This window comes from Heptranchias perlo, chromosome 5 (genome assembly GCF_035084215.1).
Source record: "Heptranchias perlo isolate sHepPer1 chromosome 5, sHepPer1.hap1, whole genome shotgun sequence".
Classification (NCBI taxonomy): domain Eukaryota; kingdom Metazoa; phylum Chordata; class Chondrichthyes; order Hexanchiformes; family Hexanchidae; genus Heptranchias; species Heptranchias perlo.
Window position 1 is genome coordinate 117,194,775 of NC_090329.1, and position 20,679 is coordinate 117,215,453.

Genomic DNA, 20,679 nt, shown 5'->3' on the forward strand with positions numbered 1-20,679 from the left:
CTAATAAATCCAATCAGAAATTCAGGAGAAACCTCTTTGCCCAGAGAGTGTTTTCAATATGGAACTCACTACCCCAAGGAGTAGCTGAAGCAAATAGTTGATGCATTTAAAGGGAAGCTAGATATGGGCATGAGAGACAGAGAGAGAGAAAGGAATAGAAGGGTAAGCTGAGAGGGTTACATGAAGTAGGGAGGGTGGGAGAAGGCTCGGGTGGAGCATAAACACCAGCATGGACCTGATGGGCCGAATGACCTGTTGTTTCTGTAGCCTCGATGTAACCCTGACCCTCAACCCTCCTCTCCTCTCCTCTCCTCTCTTGCCCCGTAACCCTCACCTCTACCCCTACCTCTACCTCGGGAGAAGCTGCTAACCCGATAGCTCGTTACAAAATCCAGCTCTAACGCAGAATGAACTTACTGCCAGCACTGCTGAAAGTCCATAGTGTCGGGGACCGACCCTTCCCCGCCGGCCACATTGACGGACATTTCCGATGCTCCGCGGCCGCTCGAGCGCCGATCCTTTTTTTAAAAAATATAACCGTCGCTCTGCTGCTCAACGGCCATTGGGCGAGTGGGGCGCGTCGATAACCTGTCACCAAATCCCCGTCAGCCAATCGATGACGCGCTGGCGAGCTCCACCCCCTTCTCCATTCAGGATGAAATGTCAGGATGAGGTAGCAGTCATTCTGGCGGGTGGTCTGCAGCAGTCGAGATGTGTTTTAACGCTGGCTCGGTTCTTTGACACCTCTTCTTCGCCTATCCCCTGTGAGGAACTGGCAGTAAATAAGCAAGCACGTCCAGGGCGCATTTAGAAGACAGTGGATGCTTGGAGACAGGCAGATTGGTAAATGTTAGGAAATGACTGACTATTTTTTTATAATACTCTTTTTTTTTTGTTTGGTTTTTTTTCTTTCTTTTCCGTGTTTTATAAGAACGGGGTGGGGGGGGGGGGGGTTAGGGTGTATTTATGTGCAGAAATCCAATAAACCCAAAATAAGTGTTCAAGTTATAATTTTATTATCTCGGTCCAGGATGCACTCCAGTCCCCGCGGTGCCCACCGGCCGCGGAAAGCCTCAAGCGTACCGGCAGACACCGCATGCTCCCTCTCCAGGGCCACCCGGGCGCGGAGAATTCCGCGGAAGAGAGGCAGACCTTCCCCACGGGCCACGTCTAACCTGGATCAGTGGATAGCCACCTTGGACAGACCCAGGAGCAGGCCCACGAGGACGTCCACCGACCTGCCCGCTCCCCCTCCCCCTCCCCCTCCCCCCCCCCCCCCTCACCGGGTGGCCAAAGATCAGGAGCATGGGACTGAAGTGCAACCAGAACTTGAGGAGCAGCCCCCTTAAATAGTCAAAAAGGGGCTGCAGCCTCCCACACCCTGTGAATAAATGAAACACGGACTCTTTATAATACTCTTGACACCAAAGTATGGTGTCTGAAATGTGATACGTGCATGTTAAGTTCAAGACTTCTATACACACTAGTTGACCTCCCACATAGTTGTCCACAGGGAGTAAAGACCAAGTGTAAAAAGGGAAGAACTTGCATTTATATAGTGCCTTTGACAACCTCAGGATTTCCCAAAGTGCTTTACAGCCAATTAAGTTCTTTTTGAAATATAGTCACTGTTGTAGTAAGCATAACAGCCAATTTGCAAACAGCAAGGTTCCCACAAACAGAAATGAAATGATTAGACCATCTTTTTAGGTGTTGTTTGACGGATAAATGTTGTCCACGACACCAGGAGAACTCCCCTACTACTCTTTTACATCCACCTGAGAGGGCAAACGGGGCCTCAGTTTAACAACACCTTCGACAATGCAGCGCTCCCTCAATAATGCACTGAAATGACAGACTAAATTATGTGCCCAAGTCTCGAGTTGGATGTATTCCTGGGGTTTCATCACATGACCTCCGGTCCAGCCCAGTCAAACAGCTTTTTTTTCCATCTCCAATTTTTTTTTTAACTACAGTGGTAAACAAAAGTGTTCAAAGAAAATGAAAAACAAAACACTTTTTTAATACCCCTATAACTTTTCTCACAAGTTGCTCACTGCAGTGTCCAGGAGATTAGTATTTAATTCCTGGTAGCTCCAGGACAATCCTAGAGGATTGGCAACTCTGGTTAGAGGGCAAGGGGATAATATTGAAGTCAACAGGAATCTGGGGGAAAACTTTCCAGAGGTTGGAGTCATACCTAGCACAAAGGAAGATGGTAGTGGTTGTTGGAGGCCAATCATCTCAGCCCCAGGACATTGCTACAGGTGTTCCTCAGGGCAATGTCCAAGGCCCAAACATCTTCAGCTGTTTCAATGACTTTCCCTCCATCATTAGTTCAGAAATGGAGATGTTTGCTGATGATTGCACAATGTTCAGTTCCATTCACAACCCCTCAGATAACGAAGTAGTCCGTGCCCACATGCAGAAAGACCTGGACAACATCCGGGCTTGGGCTGATAAGTGGCAAGTAATATTTGTGCCAGATAAGTGCCAGGTAATGACCATCTCCAACAAGAGAGAGTCTAACCACCTCCCCTTGACATTCAACGGCGTTACCATCGCCGAATCCCCCACCATCAACATCCTGGGGGTCATCATTGACCAGAAACTTAACTGGACCAGCCACATAAATACTGTGGCAACAAGAGCAGGTCAGAGGCTGGGTATTCTGCAGCGACTGACTCACCTCCTGACTCCCCAAAGCCTTTCCACCATCTACGAGACACAAGTGAGGAGTGTGATGGAATACTCTCCATTTGCCTGGATGAGTGCAGCTCCAACAACACTCAAGAAGCTCGACACCATTCAGGACAAAGTAGCCCATTTGATTGGCACCCCATCCACCTTAAACATTCACTCCCTCCACCACCGGCGCACCGTGGTTGCAGTGTGTACCATCTACAGGATGCACTGCAGCAACTCGACAAGGCTTCTTTGACAGCACCTCCCAAACCCGCGACCTCTACCACCTAGAAGGACAAGGGCAGCAGATGCATGGGAACACCACCACTTGCACGTTCCCCTCCAAGTCACACACCGTCCTGACTTAGAAATATATCGCCGTTCCTTCATCGTTGCTGGGTCATAATCCTGGAACTCACTACCGAACAGCACTGTGGGAGAAGCTTCACCACACGGACTGCAGCGGTTCAAGGTGGCTGACCACCACCTTCTCAAGGTCAATTAGGGAGAGGCAATAAATGCTGGCCTTGCCAAAGACACCCATATCCCATGAATGAATAAAAAAAAATTAGAAGCACGTGTGCGAATTTATTTCTGTCCCCTTTTTACAGTTTCTTTATTTTTATATTTCCATTATAAATTCTTTGTCCCCTTTTATAATGACAACTGCCTATATAAATTTGTCACACTGTAACTACAATCACCTAGCAGTGGTGATGTTGTAGCTGGAAGATGTAATTAGAGTGACAAGCTTACATAGGTAATTTCCATGATAAATGTGTTGTTATAATATTGACAGGAAACGTGCACAGACGTAAGATTTTTAATATATTAGTCCATCGCTGCTGTCTTTTCATTACTATTTCTGTGACTCTCCTCCTCTGGTTCAGTTTCTATCTTTCTCTTCTCTTGTCTTCTACTTCCCTCCTTAACTCATCATTTTGCATCTCCCTCTGTCTTTTTCCTTCAGAGTGGAAGGTGGTGGATAGCATGGCATGGTGTGGTGGGCAGAGAACCCACCAACTGCAGGCTGCATTTGGGGTGAGGGATGCAGGAAAATGTGGCTTTCAGCAGCTCCCTTCCTATTCCCTTCCGCAATCACTCGTGCTTCTCCCCACCCCTTGCTTCCTTTGTGTTCCTTTTCCTTTCACATTCCCACTACCCATTCCCCTTCCTACCATACCTTCACTCTCGTCACTACCCCTACCTCTTCCTCTTTAAAGTACCGACTCATCTTCTTTATCTTCCCCTCTCCGTTGCTTAGCTGAAACTTTCCTCGCCTTAACTCTCCATCCACTCCCTCCATTCTTACTCTCCCAAAGGGCAAACACAGAGATACCAGAGGTCCCCTCACTCTCAACCAGTTTCCCTCTTTCTATACCCTCCTCCTATCTGTTTTTCTCAGAGGCTTTGTTTACTTTGAAAGTTTAACTTGATTTTTTTAAAGAAACCAAATTAGAGTTAGAAAAGTACGACCTTTCTTTCTTTGTTTCTATTTCTCCCTCTGTCTCATGTGTTAGATATTAAAATCTCTGTCTCGCAGATGCAAGGCATTAGCATTGACATTTTCTAACTCAACAGAACACAGATGGGTAATTAGTTGGTTTCAAAATTCAACTCTTTTTTTGAAATAACATCACCCTTCTGTCTCTCTTTCATTTTCTAAAGCTTATAGGTAGAGTTTATTCTCTATCTCTCACTCACTCAAACACACACAGCCTCTTTGTTTTTGAAAAAAATACTCAAAATGAATTTGATCTCAGTAAAGCTTTTGAAATTAGTCAGATAGATTTTCTTCAAATAATTATGAAAAACTACTAGAAGGCAAACAAATAAGATTTAGAAGTATAGCTGACTGAATGGTACTGGTACATCCTAGGAAATTAGGTCCACTGCACATGCTCAGATTGCACAATCCAGATTCAGCTTACAATGGCACAGCTCTGGGGAAAAATGCCAACGACAAGCCCAGGCTTTTGGAAGAGGCTACAGCTTTCAAGTTAAAACTTTAATAAAGGCATTAAAAGACACAAAAGACAATTCAAGGGATACATTTAATCATGTTATTGTGAAGTATGTAATTTTTTTTTGGTTAAACCCCTGTTATTTTGGACATTAGAAATTTCAGTTACTAAAGAGAAAATGGTGGATGAAAAATATATTCAGGAAGCATTTTGAGAGAGCTGTGAAAACCTGGTGGCCAGATTCACAATCAGAGTGATGAGTTTACATAGGCATTTTCCATTAAGGCATCAGCCTCACCTCAGTGGTACCACTTTCACATAGGGTTGCCAACCTTCCAGGATTGTCCTGGTAGCTCCAGGATTTAATGATTACTCTCCTGGACGCTGCTGCAAGCAACCCAGGAGAAAAATCATAGGGGCATTTAAAAAAATGGTGCGCTTCTAAAATGTTTTTTGAACACTTTTGTTAATTAGTTATAAAAATATTGGAGATGGGATAAAAAGATGTTTGACTGGCAGAGAGGTTGGAGGTTGGAAGACTTTCGATGATACCTCCAGAGATACGTGCAACCAGAGTTGGCAACCCTAATTTTACATCTGAGTGAGAAGGTTGTGGGTTCAAGCCCTACTCCAGAGACTTGAGCACGTAATCTATGCTGGCACTTCGGTACAGTACTCAGAGAGTGCTGCAAAGTTGGAGGTGCTGTCGTTCAGATGAGATGTTAAACTGAGACCCCATTTGCCCTCTCAGATGAACGTAAAAGATCCCATGGCACCATTTCGAAGAAGAGCAGGGTAGTTCTCCCTGTGTCTTGGCCAATATTTATCCCTCTACTGACATTACTAAAACAGATTATCTGGTCCTGAATCTCATTGCTGTTTGTCGTACCTTGCTGTGCGCAAATTGGCTGCCATGTTTCTCTACATTACGACAGTGACTGCACTTCAAAAGTACTTAATTGGCTGTAAAATGCTTTGGGACATCCTGAGGACATGTAAGGTGCTATATAAATGCACGTCATTTCCTTTCCTTTCCCTTATATATGTGGACAAAACATTTATAATGGAAAATGTTGACACAAAAAGTGTGTCAAAAATGTGACAACAGAAAGCCAAGTGGTCAGATAAGAGGTGAATGCAGATGTAAGATTATTAATATAGATATATAGATAGATGAGTTAGTTCCTTCAAACAATTGACACTGCCTCATTATATACAGCAACGATTATCTTGCTATTGAGATGTAAACATTAAAATATGATTATAAATTATTGCTCCTTTTCTATTCCTTAAAGATTCTGAGTCAGATATAACTTACAATGGAATTTTTACCAATATGTTGAGAAAATGCATTAATTTTAACAAAATGATGTCATGCAGCCATGATCTAATTGAATGACGGAACAGGCTCGAGGGGCTGAATGGCCTACACCTGTTCTTATGTTCCTATGCACGAGTAATGCAATCTTTTCATAACACAGTTTCTACCAACATGAAGGACACATCATACAGTGTACAATAGCTTCTCTTTCTGCCCCTGCACCATTACCTCGAGAGCCCCTCAAGGATCTGTACAATCCCCCTCCTCTTCTTCATCGACACGCTGCCTCTTAGCGACATCATCTCCAAACTTGGGGTCAGCTTCCACATTTATGCTGATGACATCCAGGCCTACCTCTTCACCACCTCTCTTGACCTATCCACTGCCTCTGTGTTGTCAGACTGCTTGTCCGATATCCAGTCTTGGATGAGCCACAATTTCCTCCAGTTAAACATTGGGAAGACTGAAGCCATTGTCTTCTGCCCCAGCCGCAAACTCCGTTCTCAAATTGATTCAATCCCCCTCCGTGGTCATTGTCTCATACTGAACCAAACTCTTTTCAATCTCTATATCCTTTTTAATGTAGTTGTGGGGAAGTTACTGAAATCTATCATCAGGAACGGAGGACTGAGCACTTGGACATATATGAGCTGATCAAAGAGAGTCAGCATGGATTTATGAAGGGTAGGCCATGTTTGACTAATCTAGTTGAATTTTCTGAGGAGGTCACTAGTTATATGGATAAAAGAGTGTCTATAAATGTTGTCCCTATTGACTCAAAAGGCATTAGATAAGGTTCTGCACAAGAGATTATTAGCAAAACTGAAAGTGCACGGAATTGAAGGTAACCTTGGGACATGGGTATGAAAATTGGTTGGGAGGTAGGAGACAGAGAGTAGGGATAAAGGGAATGTACTCTGATTAGTGGGATGTGACTAGTGACATTCCCCAGGGATCTGTACTGGGGCCTCAGCTCTTCACCATATATATTAATAGCTTAGATATGAAGGAATAGAGAGTTGTCTATCCAGATTTGCAGATGACACAAAGTTAGAAGGCACAATAAGTTGTGTAGATGGGAGCAGGAAGTTACAAAGGGACAAAGGTGGACTAAGTGAGTGAGCAAAACTGTGGCAGATGGAGTTCAATTTGGGGAAATGTGAGGCCATTCACTTTGGATCCAAGAAAGACAAATTGAAATATTTTCTTAATGGGGAGAAACTGGGAGCTGTGGAGGAGCAAAGGGATTCTGGTGTCCATGTACACAAATCTCTAAAAGCTTGTGCACAGTTACAAACAGTAATCAAAAAGGCTAATGGAATGTTAGTCATTATCTCAAGGGGATTGGAATTCAAAAGTGAGACAGTGATGCTTCTGTTGTACAGAACCCTGGTCAGACCTCATCTGGAGTACTGCGTTCAGTTTTGGGCATAACACCATAGGTGTGATATATTGGCCTTGGAGGGAATACAGCACATTTTCACCAGCATGATGCTGGAACTTAAAGGGTTAAATTATGAGGCCAGTTTGGATAAGCTTGGTTTACAAAGAAAAAGGGATTCTATAAGGTAGGTATAGAGAAATTATTTTCTCAGACGGCGGAATCCAGAACAAGAGGACACAATCTTAAAATTCGAGCTGGGCTATTCAGGAGTGAAATCAGGAAGCACTTTTTCACACAAAGGATAGTGGAAACCTGGAACTCTCTCTGCCAAAAGGCTATAGGATATTGGGTCAATTGAAATTTTTAGGACTAAGATTGATAGATTTTTGTTAGGTAGGGGTGTCAAGGGATATGGAACAAGGGTAGATAAATGGAGTTGAGGTACAGATTAGCCATCATTTAATTGAATGACAGAACAGGCTAGAGGGGCTGTATGGCCTACTTCTGTTCCTATGTCCCTATTCAACCCCAATAGGAATATTGGGGCTCCAACCCATATCCTCTCCATCACAAAGACCGCTGACTTCCACCTCTATAACATCGATAGCCTTCGCCCCACCTTAGCCCACCTGCTGCTGAAACTCTCATCCATGTCTTTGTCACCTCCAGACTCAACTATTCCGATGCTTTCCTGGCTGGTTTCCCATTCTCCCTTCTCCGTAAGCTTTAGCCCATCCAAAACTCTGCTGCTCTTAACCTAACCCGCAGGAAGTCCGAGTTACCCATCACCTGTGTTGTCGCTGTTCTACATTGGCTCTGGGTGCACCAATGCTTCAAATTTAAATTCTCATCCACGTGTTTAAATCCCTTCATGGCTTTGCTTCCCCATATCTCTGTAACTTCCTCCAACCCCCACCCCATGAACTCTCCATTCCTCTGATTCCGGCCTCTTATGCATCCCCCCACTCCATTTGCCCCATCCTTGTTGGCCGTGCCTTCAGCTCTATAGGCACTATGCTCTGGAATTCCCTACCTAAACTCCTCTGTCTCTCCACATCACTCTCCTCCTTTAATGCCGCACTTAAAACCCATCTCACCCCTCCTAATAACTCCTCCTTTGTCTCAGTGGCCATTTTTGTCTGATTATGCCTATGTGAAACACCTTGGGATGTTTTTCTACATTAAAGGCACTACAAGTGGCTGTTGTTTGGTCCAAACTAAAAATACATGCTTAGTACAATCATTATAAGAATATTTAAAAGTTTGACCCACTAAAAACAGTCAATATCTTGTAGTAAAAAGCAAAATACTAGAAATCTGAATCAAAAAACTGAAAAAAGCTGGAAACACACAGCAGGTCAATAAGCACCTGTGGAGAGTATACAGACAATAGATATTTGGGGTTGGTACCCATCTTCAGAACTGAAAAATATTATGACGGACAAGCATATTAATAGGATCAGAAAAAAAACGGGGAAGGAGAAAATAAAAAGACAAACTCAAGCCCTGGAAAAGGAGCATGCGATGTCCGCTGGTACACTTGAGGCCTTCTGCGAATGTTGGGCACTGCAGGAACTGGAGCCCGTAGTGGATAGGGGCAATAACATTATTATTTGATTTGCTAAGTTTCTTTTCTCTTTTGCGAGAGCCGTAGCTCAGTGGGTCTCACTCTCGGCTCTGAGCAGAAGGGTTGTGGGCTTCAAGTCCCACTCCAGAGACTTGAGCTCATAATCTAGGCCAACACTCCAGTGCAGTATTGAGGGAGTGCTGCACTGTCGGAGGTGCCGACTTTCAGATCTGACCTTTCAGGCAGACGTAAAAGATCCCATGGCACTACTCGAAGAAGAGCAGGGGAGTTCTCCCCGGTGTCCTGGCCAATATTTATCCCTCAACCAACATCTGAAACAAATTATCTGGCTGCTATCACGTCGCTGTTTGTGTGAACTTGCTGTGCGCAAATTGGCTGCCGCCTTTGCTACAACAGTGACTACACTTCAAAAGTGTTTCATTGGCCGTAAAGCGCTTTGGGACATCCAGAGGTCGTGAAAGGTGCTATAATAAATGCAAGTTCTTTCTTTCTGTGTGGTTTAGGTGTTTGTTGTTTGCGCCGTCTCAAAAAAAGATTTTCTTTAATTTGGCTTGATGACACTGGGGAAATCCAATGTAAAAAAAAGGGAAACTATGTGCTTGTTGCAAACAGCCTTTGATTGTGGGAACTCTGAGTGAGCTTAACCTGACTGTTTGCAGCACTCTCTGGAATATGTCAGATTTGCAAATATAAAAATAAAATCTTTGGCATTTCACTATTCCATTTTTTTTTCTCTCTCTCTCTTGGAAGAGAGAGAGAGTGGGTAAACCAGTGCGAAAGCCCTCTGGCTCTCTCCTGCTCACGGGCCGCCCACTTGCAGTGTCCCGCACGTCGCGCACTGACGCGCCCCGAGTCAGCGTGAGCCTCCCCGCGCTGTGCGCGAAAAGTAACCACAGAGAGAAAGGGAGGGGGGGGGGAAGAAAAGAGATACATGTTACCGGGGCACACGCTGTCGGCCTGACGTGGTGGAAGGGGGGATTTTTATTTGCAAAAATGAGGAAAAATCACCACCACCACCACCATCATCATCATCAGCAACAGCAGCAGCAGCAGGAGGTGGATTCAATGCAAAGGAGACTCGGCATTAGGGACACTTCGCTGGCCAGGTACCTGGACGGGCAGCACTGGCAGCTGAAGAACGAGCTCCGCCAGCAGACAGCCCAGAGCCAGCTGTTCTCGCAGCACAGGTAATCGTCTCAAATCAGTGCCCAGGAGAGGAGAGGAGAGGAGGGGGGGAATCTCTGCAGCCCCGAGTCCATCCTAAATCGGCCGGGTCTAAGCCGGGCCCCGCCAGCTGGCGGGATCCTTCCTTTTTCCGGTTTAGACGTTCACAGTTTGTTTTAAATTTGACCTGAGTTGGGAGTATTTCTGATACCCGTTACATGACGTGTAGACCCCACCTCTACCCTCTACCCACCCACACTTGGACTGTTATTTCTGCTGCACGTGGTGTTGCAACCACAGCCCTGTTCTGTATCATGTTTTTTAAGGGTGCTTAATGTTGGAGGAAGTTTGCTTTCTTTTATATAAAAAAAATGTAAATCAAGTCAAAGCAAACACCGGCCTTGGGTAGCTCCGGACTTGGTGGGACCAAATTACTCAATGTCAGTGCAGTGTGCCCCAGTCAGGATCCCTAAGAAATCTTTCTGATGTTGCAGAAGGTGGACAGTAGTTTTTTTTTTCAAAAAATATACTTTATTCATAAAATTTGCAGCAGTACATACAATACAGTTGTCATATCACTTTCCAAACGTACACAATACGGATTATACAATTTGCAGGTTACGTCAAGTGCAGTACAATGAACACATTGGACATAATTACAGTTCATGACACTCTAGGGTGTCTCATTGCATCATACTCAACACAGATTATTGCTTACAGATTCATTTCTGGTCCATTTCAGATTCATTACAGGTACATTACAGCAATTTGAATTTTACATTCTGCCCGAGGGGGTTTTTCCCTGATTGCAGCCCCTCGGTTTACAATGGCGGGAAGGCTCTAAACGGTTGCCTTTCCCCACAGGGCCTTTGCGGCGGCAGAGGTGGACAGTAGTATGGTTTCCTTTTCCAGATGCCTACCAACTGCTGTTTGTTGCCCTACTGGTAGCTGGGATAGTGGTTGCCTGGACCTCTTTACATTTATTGATACTAAATTCAAGATGCTCCCAGAAACTATTCAACAAGTGTTCAACCTTTCAGGATAGTTTCACGAGATGTACCAATGGACAATCTTTCACTGTGAAGGTAGTCACATAAAAATAAATATTTTTATATACATACACTGCCCAATAGTTTCTGGGAGCATTCTGAATTTAGTTTCGACCTCTCATCTTTCTTAACCACTGTGTCAATATTGATGTGCTGGGTACTGTTAAGGTTAATGCATTCCAGACAACAGAAAGTGGTTATCTTGTGGGTTTGCAAATGGGCTTCATCTTCTGCAACTGTAGATTTTGCTTGAGGAGAAACGCCACAAGAACTACTAACATTTATTTCCAGGTACACAGGAGCTACTGCAGCTGACAATCTATCAAATAAAAGCAGCTGCACAGAATTCATTGTATGTGAAGTGAATTGACATGTTTCTGAGACATGATAAAGTGATATATGAACCCAAGTCTTTGTGGAATTCCAGATGTGAAGCTTGGCACATTGGGTAGATTTTTGTGTTAACTGCCTGGACAGTAATCTAGCAGAGTGGATTGCATGTCCTTTGTAGATTGCTACCGCTATTGTAACTCGCACCAAGTCCTGTTCACTCATCACCCTTGTGCTCGAACATTGGCTCCCGGTCCTGCAACGTCTCGAATTTAAAATTCTCATCCTTGTGTTGAAATCCCAACATGGCCTTGCCCTTCCCTATCTCTGTAACCTCCTACACCTCTACAACCCTCTGAGATCTCTGCGCTCCTCCGATTTTGACCTCTTGTGCATCCCTGATTTTCATTGGTCTGCCACTGGCAACCAAGCCTTCAGCTGCCTAGGCCATAAGCTCTGAAATTCCATTTCATAAACCTCTCCACCTTTCTACCTGCCTCTCCTCCTTTAAGATACTCCTTAAAACCTACCTCTTTAATCAAGCTTTTGTTCACCTGTCCTAATATCTCTTTACGTGGCCCAGTGTCAAATTCTGTTTGATAACATTCCTGTGAAACGCTTTGGGATATTTTACTATGTTAAAGGCGCTATATAAGTGCAAATGTTGTTGTTGTCAGTGGAATGAAACCCAAGCGGGTTCTATAAGAGGTGGGCAATGTGCTCTGCCAGATTACCGCCTAGGGCAGTGGAGATGAAAATCTACTCCGTTGTTTCACAGGATGAGTGGAACATATTCCTACACCCTGTTGGCTGGATTTCCATTGCTTGTACATTAGTTACTGTGCCAGACTGGCAGGAGCATACCCAGAGTAAAATTACTTCAGTTGTCTCCAGGATGTAGCCCACAGTTTGCATTTGTAGACACATAAAGAATTTCTCTCCTCTACTCCCCATGTGCCAACACCCCCCATCCCCCCCCAGTATTTTTTTATTTTTTATTTTAAAAAATATGTGCCAATACTAATGGAGCTATTAACCTAAATTGTTTTTTTTAAAAAAAAGTTGCGTCACCAGTGAGAGAATGAACAACATTCTGAAACCCTCCAATTGATTTTCCCACTGCTAATTGGGTAACACAAGAACTGATTTTCCGATGAGATGAATCGATTGGACTAGTTGGGGAACTCTGGCTGATTTGTAGTTGTTGTGTGACCCTGATCCAGTAGAGGCTCTGCTGCCTTTGCAAAATACAAGTTGCACACCATCCCGACTTGGAAATATATCGCCGTTCCTTCATCGTCGCTGGGTCAAAATCCTGGAACTCCCTTCCTAACAGCACTGTGGGAGAACCTTCACCACACGGACTGCAGCGGTTCAAGAAGGTGGCTCACCACCACCTTCTCGAGGGCAATTAGGGATGGGTAATAAATTCTGGCCTCGCCAGCGACGCCCACATCCCATGAACGAATAAAAAAAAACTGCACTCATGGTGTAGTATTTTCTACACCGTGGCTGTTTCCAGTTGGATTCTTGTATATTGGGTGGCATAACACTGAAATGTTTTCCTTTCCCACCTCTTCCCAATCCCACCCAGCCCAAAAAAACCCACTATTACTGGTAATTGCCTGAATACCGCAACGTAAATGGAGTATTGTAGTAATAAAGAATATAGAATTTAAACCTAGGAGCCACACAGGCACAAGTGAGATATTTGTGGCTAGTTCCTCTGTAGCATTGTTACTGAGCATTGGGCTCCTCCCAGCAAAACGCAACTTGCGATTATAAAGAGCCTTTAATGTCCCAAGGTACTTCACAGAATTGTAATAAAAAAAACATGATGCAGAGCCAAAGAAGGAGCCATTAAGAGGGGTGGCCAAAAGCTCGGTCAACAAAATGGGTTTTAAGGAGGGTCTTAAAGATGGAGAGGCAGAGGGGCTTAGGAAGGGAATAAGAGCGTGGGGCCCAGGTGGCTGAAGGCACAGCAGCCAATGGTAGGGCGAAGGGAAGGGAGAATCTATCAGGTCAGAGTCACAGGAATGGAGAGTTCAGCGGGTGGGGGGGTGGTGGCAGGTTTTAAGGCTAGAAGAGGTTACAGTGATAGGGAGGGGGAAGGCCATGAAGGGATTTAAAGACAAGCCAGGAGAACATTGGAACTGTTGCGTCTGGAGGTGACAGAGGCATGGAAGATGGTTCCAGCAGCAGATGGGCTGAGGCAGATATTGTTACAGAGGTGGAAGTTGGTGGTTTTTGTGATGGAGTGGATAAGGGGTTGGAAGCTCAGCTTGGGGTCAATTAGGATATAGAGGTCTGGTTCAGCCCGAGACAATGGCCCGGGTGGGGAATGGAATCAGTGGCAAGGGTATGGAATATGTGGCAGTGGTCGAAGATGATTGCTTTGGTCTTCTAAATGTTTAGTTGGAGGAAATTGCAGCTCATCCAAAACTGGATGTCGGGCAAGCAGTCTGACAACACTGGCAGTGGAGGGGTCAGGAGAGGTGGTGGAGAGGTACGCTGACAACACCTAGCTATACATGAGGAAGTTGTTCTCATCTCTACTCAAGATGTTGCCAAGGAACAGCATGGAGAGCGTTCTGGAATGCAAAGATAATCCCTGGCTTCTCTTCTCCACGACAAACCATCTTCTTAAACCCCATTCCCTTGCTTCCTCCATCCTCACCTTTATTTTTATTCATTCATGGGATGTGGGCGTCGCTGGCGAGGCCAGCATTTATTGCCCATACCTAATTGCCCTTGAGAAGGTGGTGGTGAGCCGCCTTCTTGAACCGCTGCAGTCCGTGTGGTGAAGTTTCTCCCACAGTGCTGTTACGAAGGGAGTTCCAGGATTTTGACCCAGCGACGATGAAGGAACGGCGATATATTTCCAAGTCGGGATGGTGTGTGACTTGGAGGGGAACGTGCAGGTGGTGTTGTTCCCATGTGCCTGCTGCTCTTGTCCTTCTAGGTGGTAGAGGTCGCGGGTTTGGGAGGTGCTGTCGAAGAAGCCTCGGCGAGTTGCTGCAGTGCATCTTGTAAATGGTACACACTGCAGCCACTGTGCGCCGGTGGTGAAAGGAGTGAATATCTAGGGTGTTGGATTGGGTGCCAATCAAGCGGGCTGCTTTGTCCTGGATGGTGTTGAGCTTCTTGAGTGTTGTTGGAGCTGCACTCATCCAAGCAAGTGGAGAGTATTCCATCACACTCCTGACTTGTGCCTTGTAGATGGTGGAAAGGCTTTGGGGAGTCAGGAGGTGAGTCACTCGCCGCAGAATACCCAGCCTCTTACCTGCTCTTGTAACCACAGTAATTATATGGCAGGTCCAGTTAAGTTTCTGCTCAATGGTGACCCCCAGGATGTTGATGGTGGGGGATTCGGTGATGGTAATGCCGTTGAATGTCAGGGGGAGGTGGTTAGACTCTCTCTTGTTGGAGATGGTCATTGCCTGGCACTTGTCTGGCGCGAATGTTACTTGCCACTTATCAGCCCAAGCCTGGATGTTGTCCAGGTCTTGCTGCATGCGGCCTCGGACTGCTTCATTATTTGAGGGGTTGCGAATGGAACTGAACTGAAGCAGCTGAAGATGGTTGGGCCTTGGACACTGTCCTGAGGAACTTCTGCAGCAAGGCCCTGGGGCTGAGATGATTGGCCTCCAACAACCACTACCATCTTCCTTTGTGCTAGGTTTGACTCCAGCCACTGGAGAGTTTTCCCCCTGATTCCCATTGACTTCAATTTTACTAGGGCTCACCTCACCTCTGGAATTCAGCTCTTTTGTCCATGTTTGGACCAAGGCTGTAATGAGGTCTGGAGCCGAGTGGTCCTGGCGGAACCCAAACTGAGCATCGGTGAGCAGGTGCGGCTCGATAGCACTGTCGACACCTTCCATCATTTTGCTGATGATTAAGAGTAGACTGATGGGGCGGTAATTGGCCGAATTGGGTTTGTCCTGTTTTTTGTGGACAGGACATACCTGGGCAATTTTCCGCATTGTCGGGCAGATGCCAGTGTTGTAGCTGTACTGGAACAGCTTGGCTAGAGGCGCAGCTAGTTCTGGAGCACAAGTCTTCAGCACTACAGCTGGGATGTTGTCGGGGCCCATAGCCTTTGCTGTATCCAGTGCACTCAGCCGTTTCTTGATATCACGTGGAGTGAATCGAATTGGCTGAAGACTGGCTTCTGTGATGGTGGAGATATGGGGAGGAGGCCGAGATGGATCATCCACTTGGCACTTCTGACTGAAGATGGTTGCAAACGCTTCAGCCTTGTCATTTGCACTCACGTGCTAGACTCTGCCATCATCGAGGATGGAGATGTTTGCAGAACCTCCTCCTCCCGTTAGTTGTTTAATTGTCCACCACCATTCACGACTGGATATGGCAGGACTACAGAGCTTTGATCTGATCCGTTGGTTATGGAATCGCTTAGCTCTGTCTATAGCATGCTGCTTCTGCTGTTTAGCATTCATGTAGTCCTGAGTTGTAGCTTCACCAGGTTGGCATCTCATTTTTAGGTACGCCTGGTGCTGCTCCTGGCATGCTCTTCTACACTCCTCATTGAACCAGGGTTGATCCCCTGGCTTGTTGGTAATGGTAGAGTGAGGAATACGCCGGGCCATGAGTTTACAGATTGTGCTGGAATACAATTCTGCTGCTGATGATGGCCCACAGCGCCTCATGGATGCCCAGTTTTGAGCTGCTAGATCTGTTCTGAATCTATCCCATTTAGCACGGTGGTAGTGCCACACAACACGTCGGATTGTGTCCTCAGTGCGAAGACGGGACTTCGTCTCCACGAGGACTGTGCGGTGGTCACTAGGGAAATAGGGGTTACGGGGAGCGGGCAGGAAATTGGACATGAATTTAGATTTGAGGTTAGGATCAGATCAGCCATGATCTTATTGAATGGCGGAGCAGGCTCAAGGGGCCGATTGGCCTACTCCTGCTCCTATTTCTTATGTTCTTACTCCTACCAATACTGTCATGGACAGATGCATTTGCGACAGGTAGATTGGTGAGGACGAGGTCAAGTATGTTTTTCCCTCGTGTTTGTTCGCACACCACCTGCCGCAGGCCCAGTCTGGCAGCTATGTCCTTCAGGACTCGGCCAGCTAGGTCAGTAGTGGTGCTACCGCGCCCCACTTGGTGATGGACATTGAAGTCCCCCACCCAGAGTACATTCTGTGCCCTTGCTACCCTCAGTGCTTCCTCCAAGTGGTGCTCAACATGGAGGAGGACTGATTCATCAGCTGAGGGAGGACGGTAGGTGGTAATCAGCAGGAGGTTTCCTTGCCCATGTTTGACCTGATGCCATGAGATTTCATGGGGTCCAGAGTCTTTGTTGAGGACTCCCAGGGCCACTCCCTCCTGACTGTATATTACTGTACCGCCACCTCTGGTGGGTCTGTCCTGCCGGTGGGACAGGACATACCCAGGGATGGTGATGGAAGAGTCTGGGACGTTGGCTGAAAGATATGATTCTGTGAGTATGGCTATGTCAGGCTGTTGCTTGACTAGTCTGTGGGACAGCTCTCCCAATTTTGGCACAAGTCCCCAGATGTTAGTAAGGAGGACCTTGCAGGGTCGACTGGGCTTGGTGTTTTGCCGTTGTCGTGTCCGGTGCCTAGTGGTCCGATGCCGGGTGGTCCGTCCGGTTTTGTTCTTATTATGACTTTTCGTAGCGAGATTTTACAACTGAGTGGCTTGCTAGGCCATTTCAGAGGGCAATTAAGAATGAACCACATTGCTGTGGGTCTGGAGTCACATATAGGCCAGACCGGGTAAGGACAGCAGCCTTCCTTCCCTAAAGGAAATTAGTGAACCAGATGGGTTTTTACGACAATCCGGTAGTTTCATGGCCATCATTACTGATACTAGTATTTTAATTCCAGACTTTTATTTTAATTAATTGAATTTAATTAATTAATTGAATTTAAATTCGCCAGCTGCCGTGGTGGGATTTGAACTCATGACTCTGGATTTTAGTCCAAGCCTCTGGATTACTAGCCCAGTAACATAACCACTATGCTACCGTACCCAGACTCGACTATTCCAATGCTCTCCTGGCCGGCCTTTCACCTTCCACCCTCCATAAACTTGAGCTCATCCAAAACTCTGCTGCCTGTATCCTAACTCGCACCAAGTCCTGCTCACCCCCCACTTCTGTGCTTGCTGAATTACATTGGCTCCCGGCCCGGCAATGACTCGGTTTAAAAATTCTGACCCTCCCTATTTCTGCAACCTCCTCCAGCTCTACAACATTCCAATTCTGGCCTCTTGCGCATCCCTGATTTCCTACATTCAACTGTTGTCGGGCGTGCCACCAGCGGTCTAGGCCCTAAGCTCTAGAATCCCTCTCCACCCCCCCATTATCTCTCCGCCTCTCTACCTCTCTCTCCTTTAACTCACTCCTTAAAACAATACCTCTTTGACCATGCATTTGGTCTCCTGTCCTAATATCTCTTCTTGTGGCTCAGTATCAAATTTTGTCTGATTAGGCTCCTGTGAAGCACTTTGGGACATTTCACTGTGTTAAAGGCACTATGTAAATGCAAGTTGTTATGTGTGGGAATCAAAGGAGATAAATAGATATTACTGTTGGCTACTACCTAAAGTATTTCACATCCCTAGGGTATGGAAGCGTCTGCTAATAGTGAGTTCTGGTTTTATTCTGCATTATAATAATTTCAGATCTGTGGGTGCTAAATGATCTAAATACTTGGGAATTTTTGGAAGATGAAAACAATATTCGGTGATTTAAAAACTTTGTTTCTGGTAATCTATTCTTTGTAGGTATGACCTGAGCCTGGATGAGATGCGAGACCTCTCTTCCGAACGAGTCAAGTTTGTTATAAAGTTACCAACGGTTCAACAACAGTTGGAAGAACAGGTATTCTTACAGAATGAATTTGCTTGGAAAATCCAATCCTATTAGCATAGTCAAACAGAATACATAAACAGAATGAGACTTGAGCACACAATCTAGGTTTGCACTCCTGTGCAGTACTGAGGGAGTGCTGCACTGTCGGAGGTGCTGTCTTTCGGGTGAGACATTAATCCGAGGCCCTGTCTGCCCTCGCGGGTGGATGTAAAAGACCCATGGCACTATTTCAAAGATGAGCAGGGGAGTTCTCCCCAGTGTCTTGGCCAATATTTATTCCTTCAACCAACATCGCTAAAACAGAATATTTCATAATTATCATATTGCTGTTTGTGGGCCATTGTTGTGTCCAAATTGGCTGCCGTGTTTCCTAAATTTCAACAGTGATTAATGTTAAAGGAAAAACTTGCAAACTTTACTAAGTAATGTGTATTTTACGGAAGAGCAGCGAATGTAAATATACCCCAGCTGGTAAAATACTCACTTTGGACTGAGAAAAGAGATCTTGGGGTGCAAACATACAGATGCTGAAAAGCAGGATTGCAAGCAGAAAAATTTGCTAAAAGAGCAAATGGGATGCTGGGTTTTAGTTAGAAACTGTAATTTGCTGACCACATACATTTAAGGAGAGCAGATTGGTATTGCAATTGGACAGAAATGTAGCAAATTAATTCTAATACAGCAATGAAAATTACTACACAGGACAAACAAAATTCTGGGACATAAGTACATAATGAATGGGATTGAATTAAGATGGAACAATTTAGGAAGGGAGCTGGAAGAATAAAAGATGCATCACTTTCAATGTCCTGGCAAAGCAATTAAAAAAGCTAAACAAATATTGGGTAACCCTAGTAAAATTAAAACTGGGTAACCCTAGTAAAATTGAAGTTAATGGGAATCAGGGGGAAAACTCTCCAGTGGCTGGAGTCATACCTAGCGCAAAGGAAGATGGCAGTAGTTGTTGGAGTTGAAGGACATTGTTGCAGGAGTTCCTCAGGGCAGTGTCCTAGGCACAACCATCTTCAGCTGCTTCATCAATGACCTTCCCTCCATCATAAGGTCAGAAATGGGGATGTTAGCTGATGATTGCACAGTGTTTAGTTCCATTCATAACCCCTCAGATAATGAAGCAGTCCGTGCCCGCATGCAGCAAGACCTGGACAACATCCAGGCTTGGGCTGATAAGTGACAAGTAACATTCGCGCCAGACAAGTGCCAGGCAATGACTATCTCCAACAAGAGAGAATCTAACCACCTCCCCTTGACACTCAACGGCATTACCATCGCCAAATCCCCCACCATCAATATCCTGGGGGTCACCATTGACCAGAAACTTAACTGGACCAGCCACATAAATACTGTGGCTATAAGAACAGGTCAGAGGCTGGGTATTCTGCGGCGAGTGACTCACCTCCTGACTCCCAAAACCTTTCCACCATCTATAAGGCACAAGTCAGGAGTGTGATGGAATACTCTCCACTTACCTGGATGAGTGCAGCTCCAACAACACTCAAGAAGCTCGACACCATCCAGGACAAAGCAGCCTGATTGATTGGCACCCCATCCACCACCCTAAACATTCACTCCCTTCACCACCGGCGCACAGTGGCTGCAGTGTGTACCATCCACAGGATGCACTATAGCAACTCGCCAAGGCTTCTTCGACAGCACCTCCCAAACCCGCGACCTCTACCACCTAGAAGGACAAGGGCAGCAGGCACATGGGAACAACACCACCTGCACGATCCCCTCCAAGTCACACACCATCCCGACTTGGAAATATATCGCCGTTCCTTTATCATCGCTGGGTCAAAATCCTGGAACTCCCTACCTAACAGCATTGTGGGAGAACCTTCACCACACTGCAGTGGTTCAAGAAGGTGGCTCACCACCATCTATCTTCTCAAGGGCAATTAGGGATGGGCAATAAATGCTGGCCTTGCCAGCGACGTCCACATCCCATGAACGAAAAAAAAACATAGCCATAACAAGTAAAAAACAAGTTTATAGAGGTTATATTGAGGCTTTTCAGTTGTCAGGTTGGCTCGGTGTTGTGGTTAACTTTGAGACACTTTGGTTCCATGAGCACATAATCTAGGCTGACAATTCAGTGCAGTAGACCATTCAAAGAAGAGCAGAGGAGTTGCCCTGGTGTCTCAGCCAATACTTATCTCTCACTTAACACCACCACAAACAGCTTAGTAGGTTGTTTATCTCTTTGCTGTTGGTGGGACCTTGCTGTACACAAATTGACCTACATGACAATATTGGCTATGCTTCAGAAGTAATTAGTTGGCTGTGAAGCACTTAAGGACAT

General features: G+C 45.6%; 2 protein-coding genes across 4 annotated transcripts in view; one reads left to right on the forward strand and one right to left on the reverse strand.

The window, feature by feature from the left end:
• bub1 (BUB1 mitotic checkpoint serine/threonine kinase) overlaps positions 1 to 545 on the reverse strand; it is a 70,097-nt gene extending 69,552 nt beyond the window's left edge. The window contains exon 1 of the mRNA XM_067985085.1: positions 418 to 545. Coding sequence (XP_067841186.1) covers positions 418 to 485 — 68 coding nt within the window. The 5' untranslated portion in view covers positions 486 to 545. The remainder of the gene's footprint in view (positions 1 to 417) is intronic.
• Positions 546 to 9,845: 9,300 nt separating this feature from the next.
• acoxl (acyl-CoA oxidase-like) overlaps positions 9,846 to 20,679 on the forward strand; it is a 294,551-nt gene continuing 283,717 nt past the window's right edge. Inside the window, exons 1-2 of one of the 3 annotated variants that reach the window (XM_067985091.1) lie at positions 9,846 to 10,129; positions 18,272 to 18,368. In XM_067985091.1, coding sequence (XP_067841192.1) covers positions 9,936 to 10,129; positions 18,272 to 18,368 — 291 coding nt within the window. In that variant the 5' untranslated portion in view covers positions 9,846 to 9,935. The remainder of the gene's footprint in view (positions 10,130 to 18,271; positions 18,369 to 20,679) is intronic. The other 2 variants (XM_067985090.1, XM_067985089.1) reach the window with 2 other exon arrangements.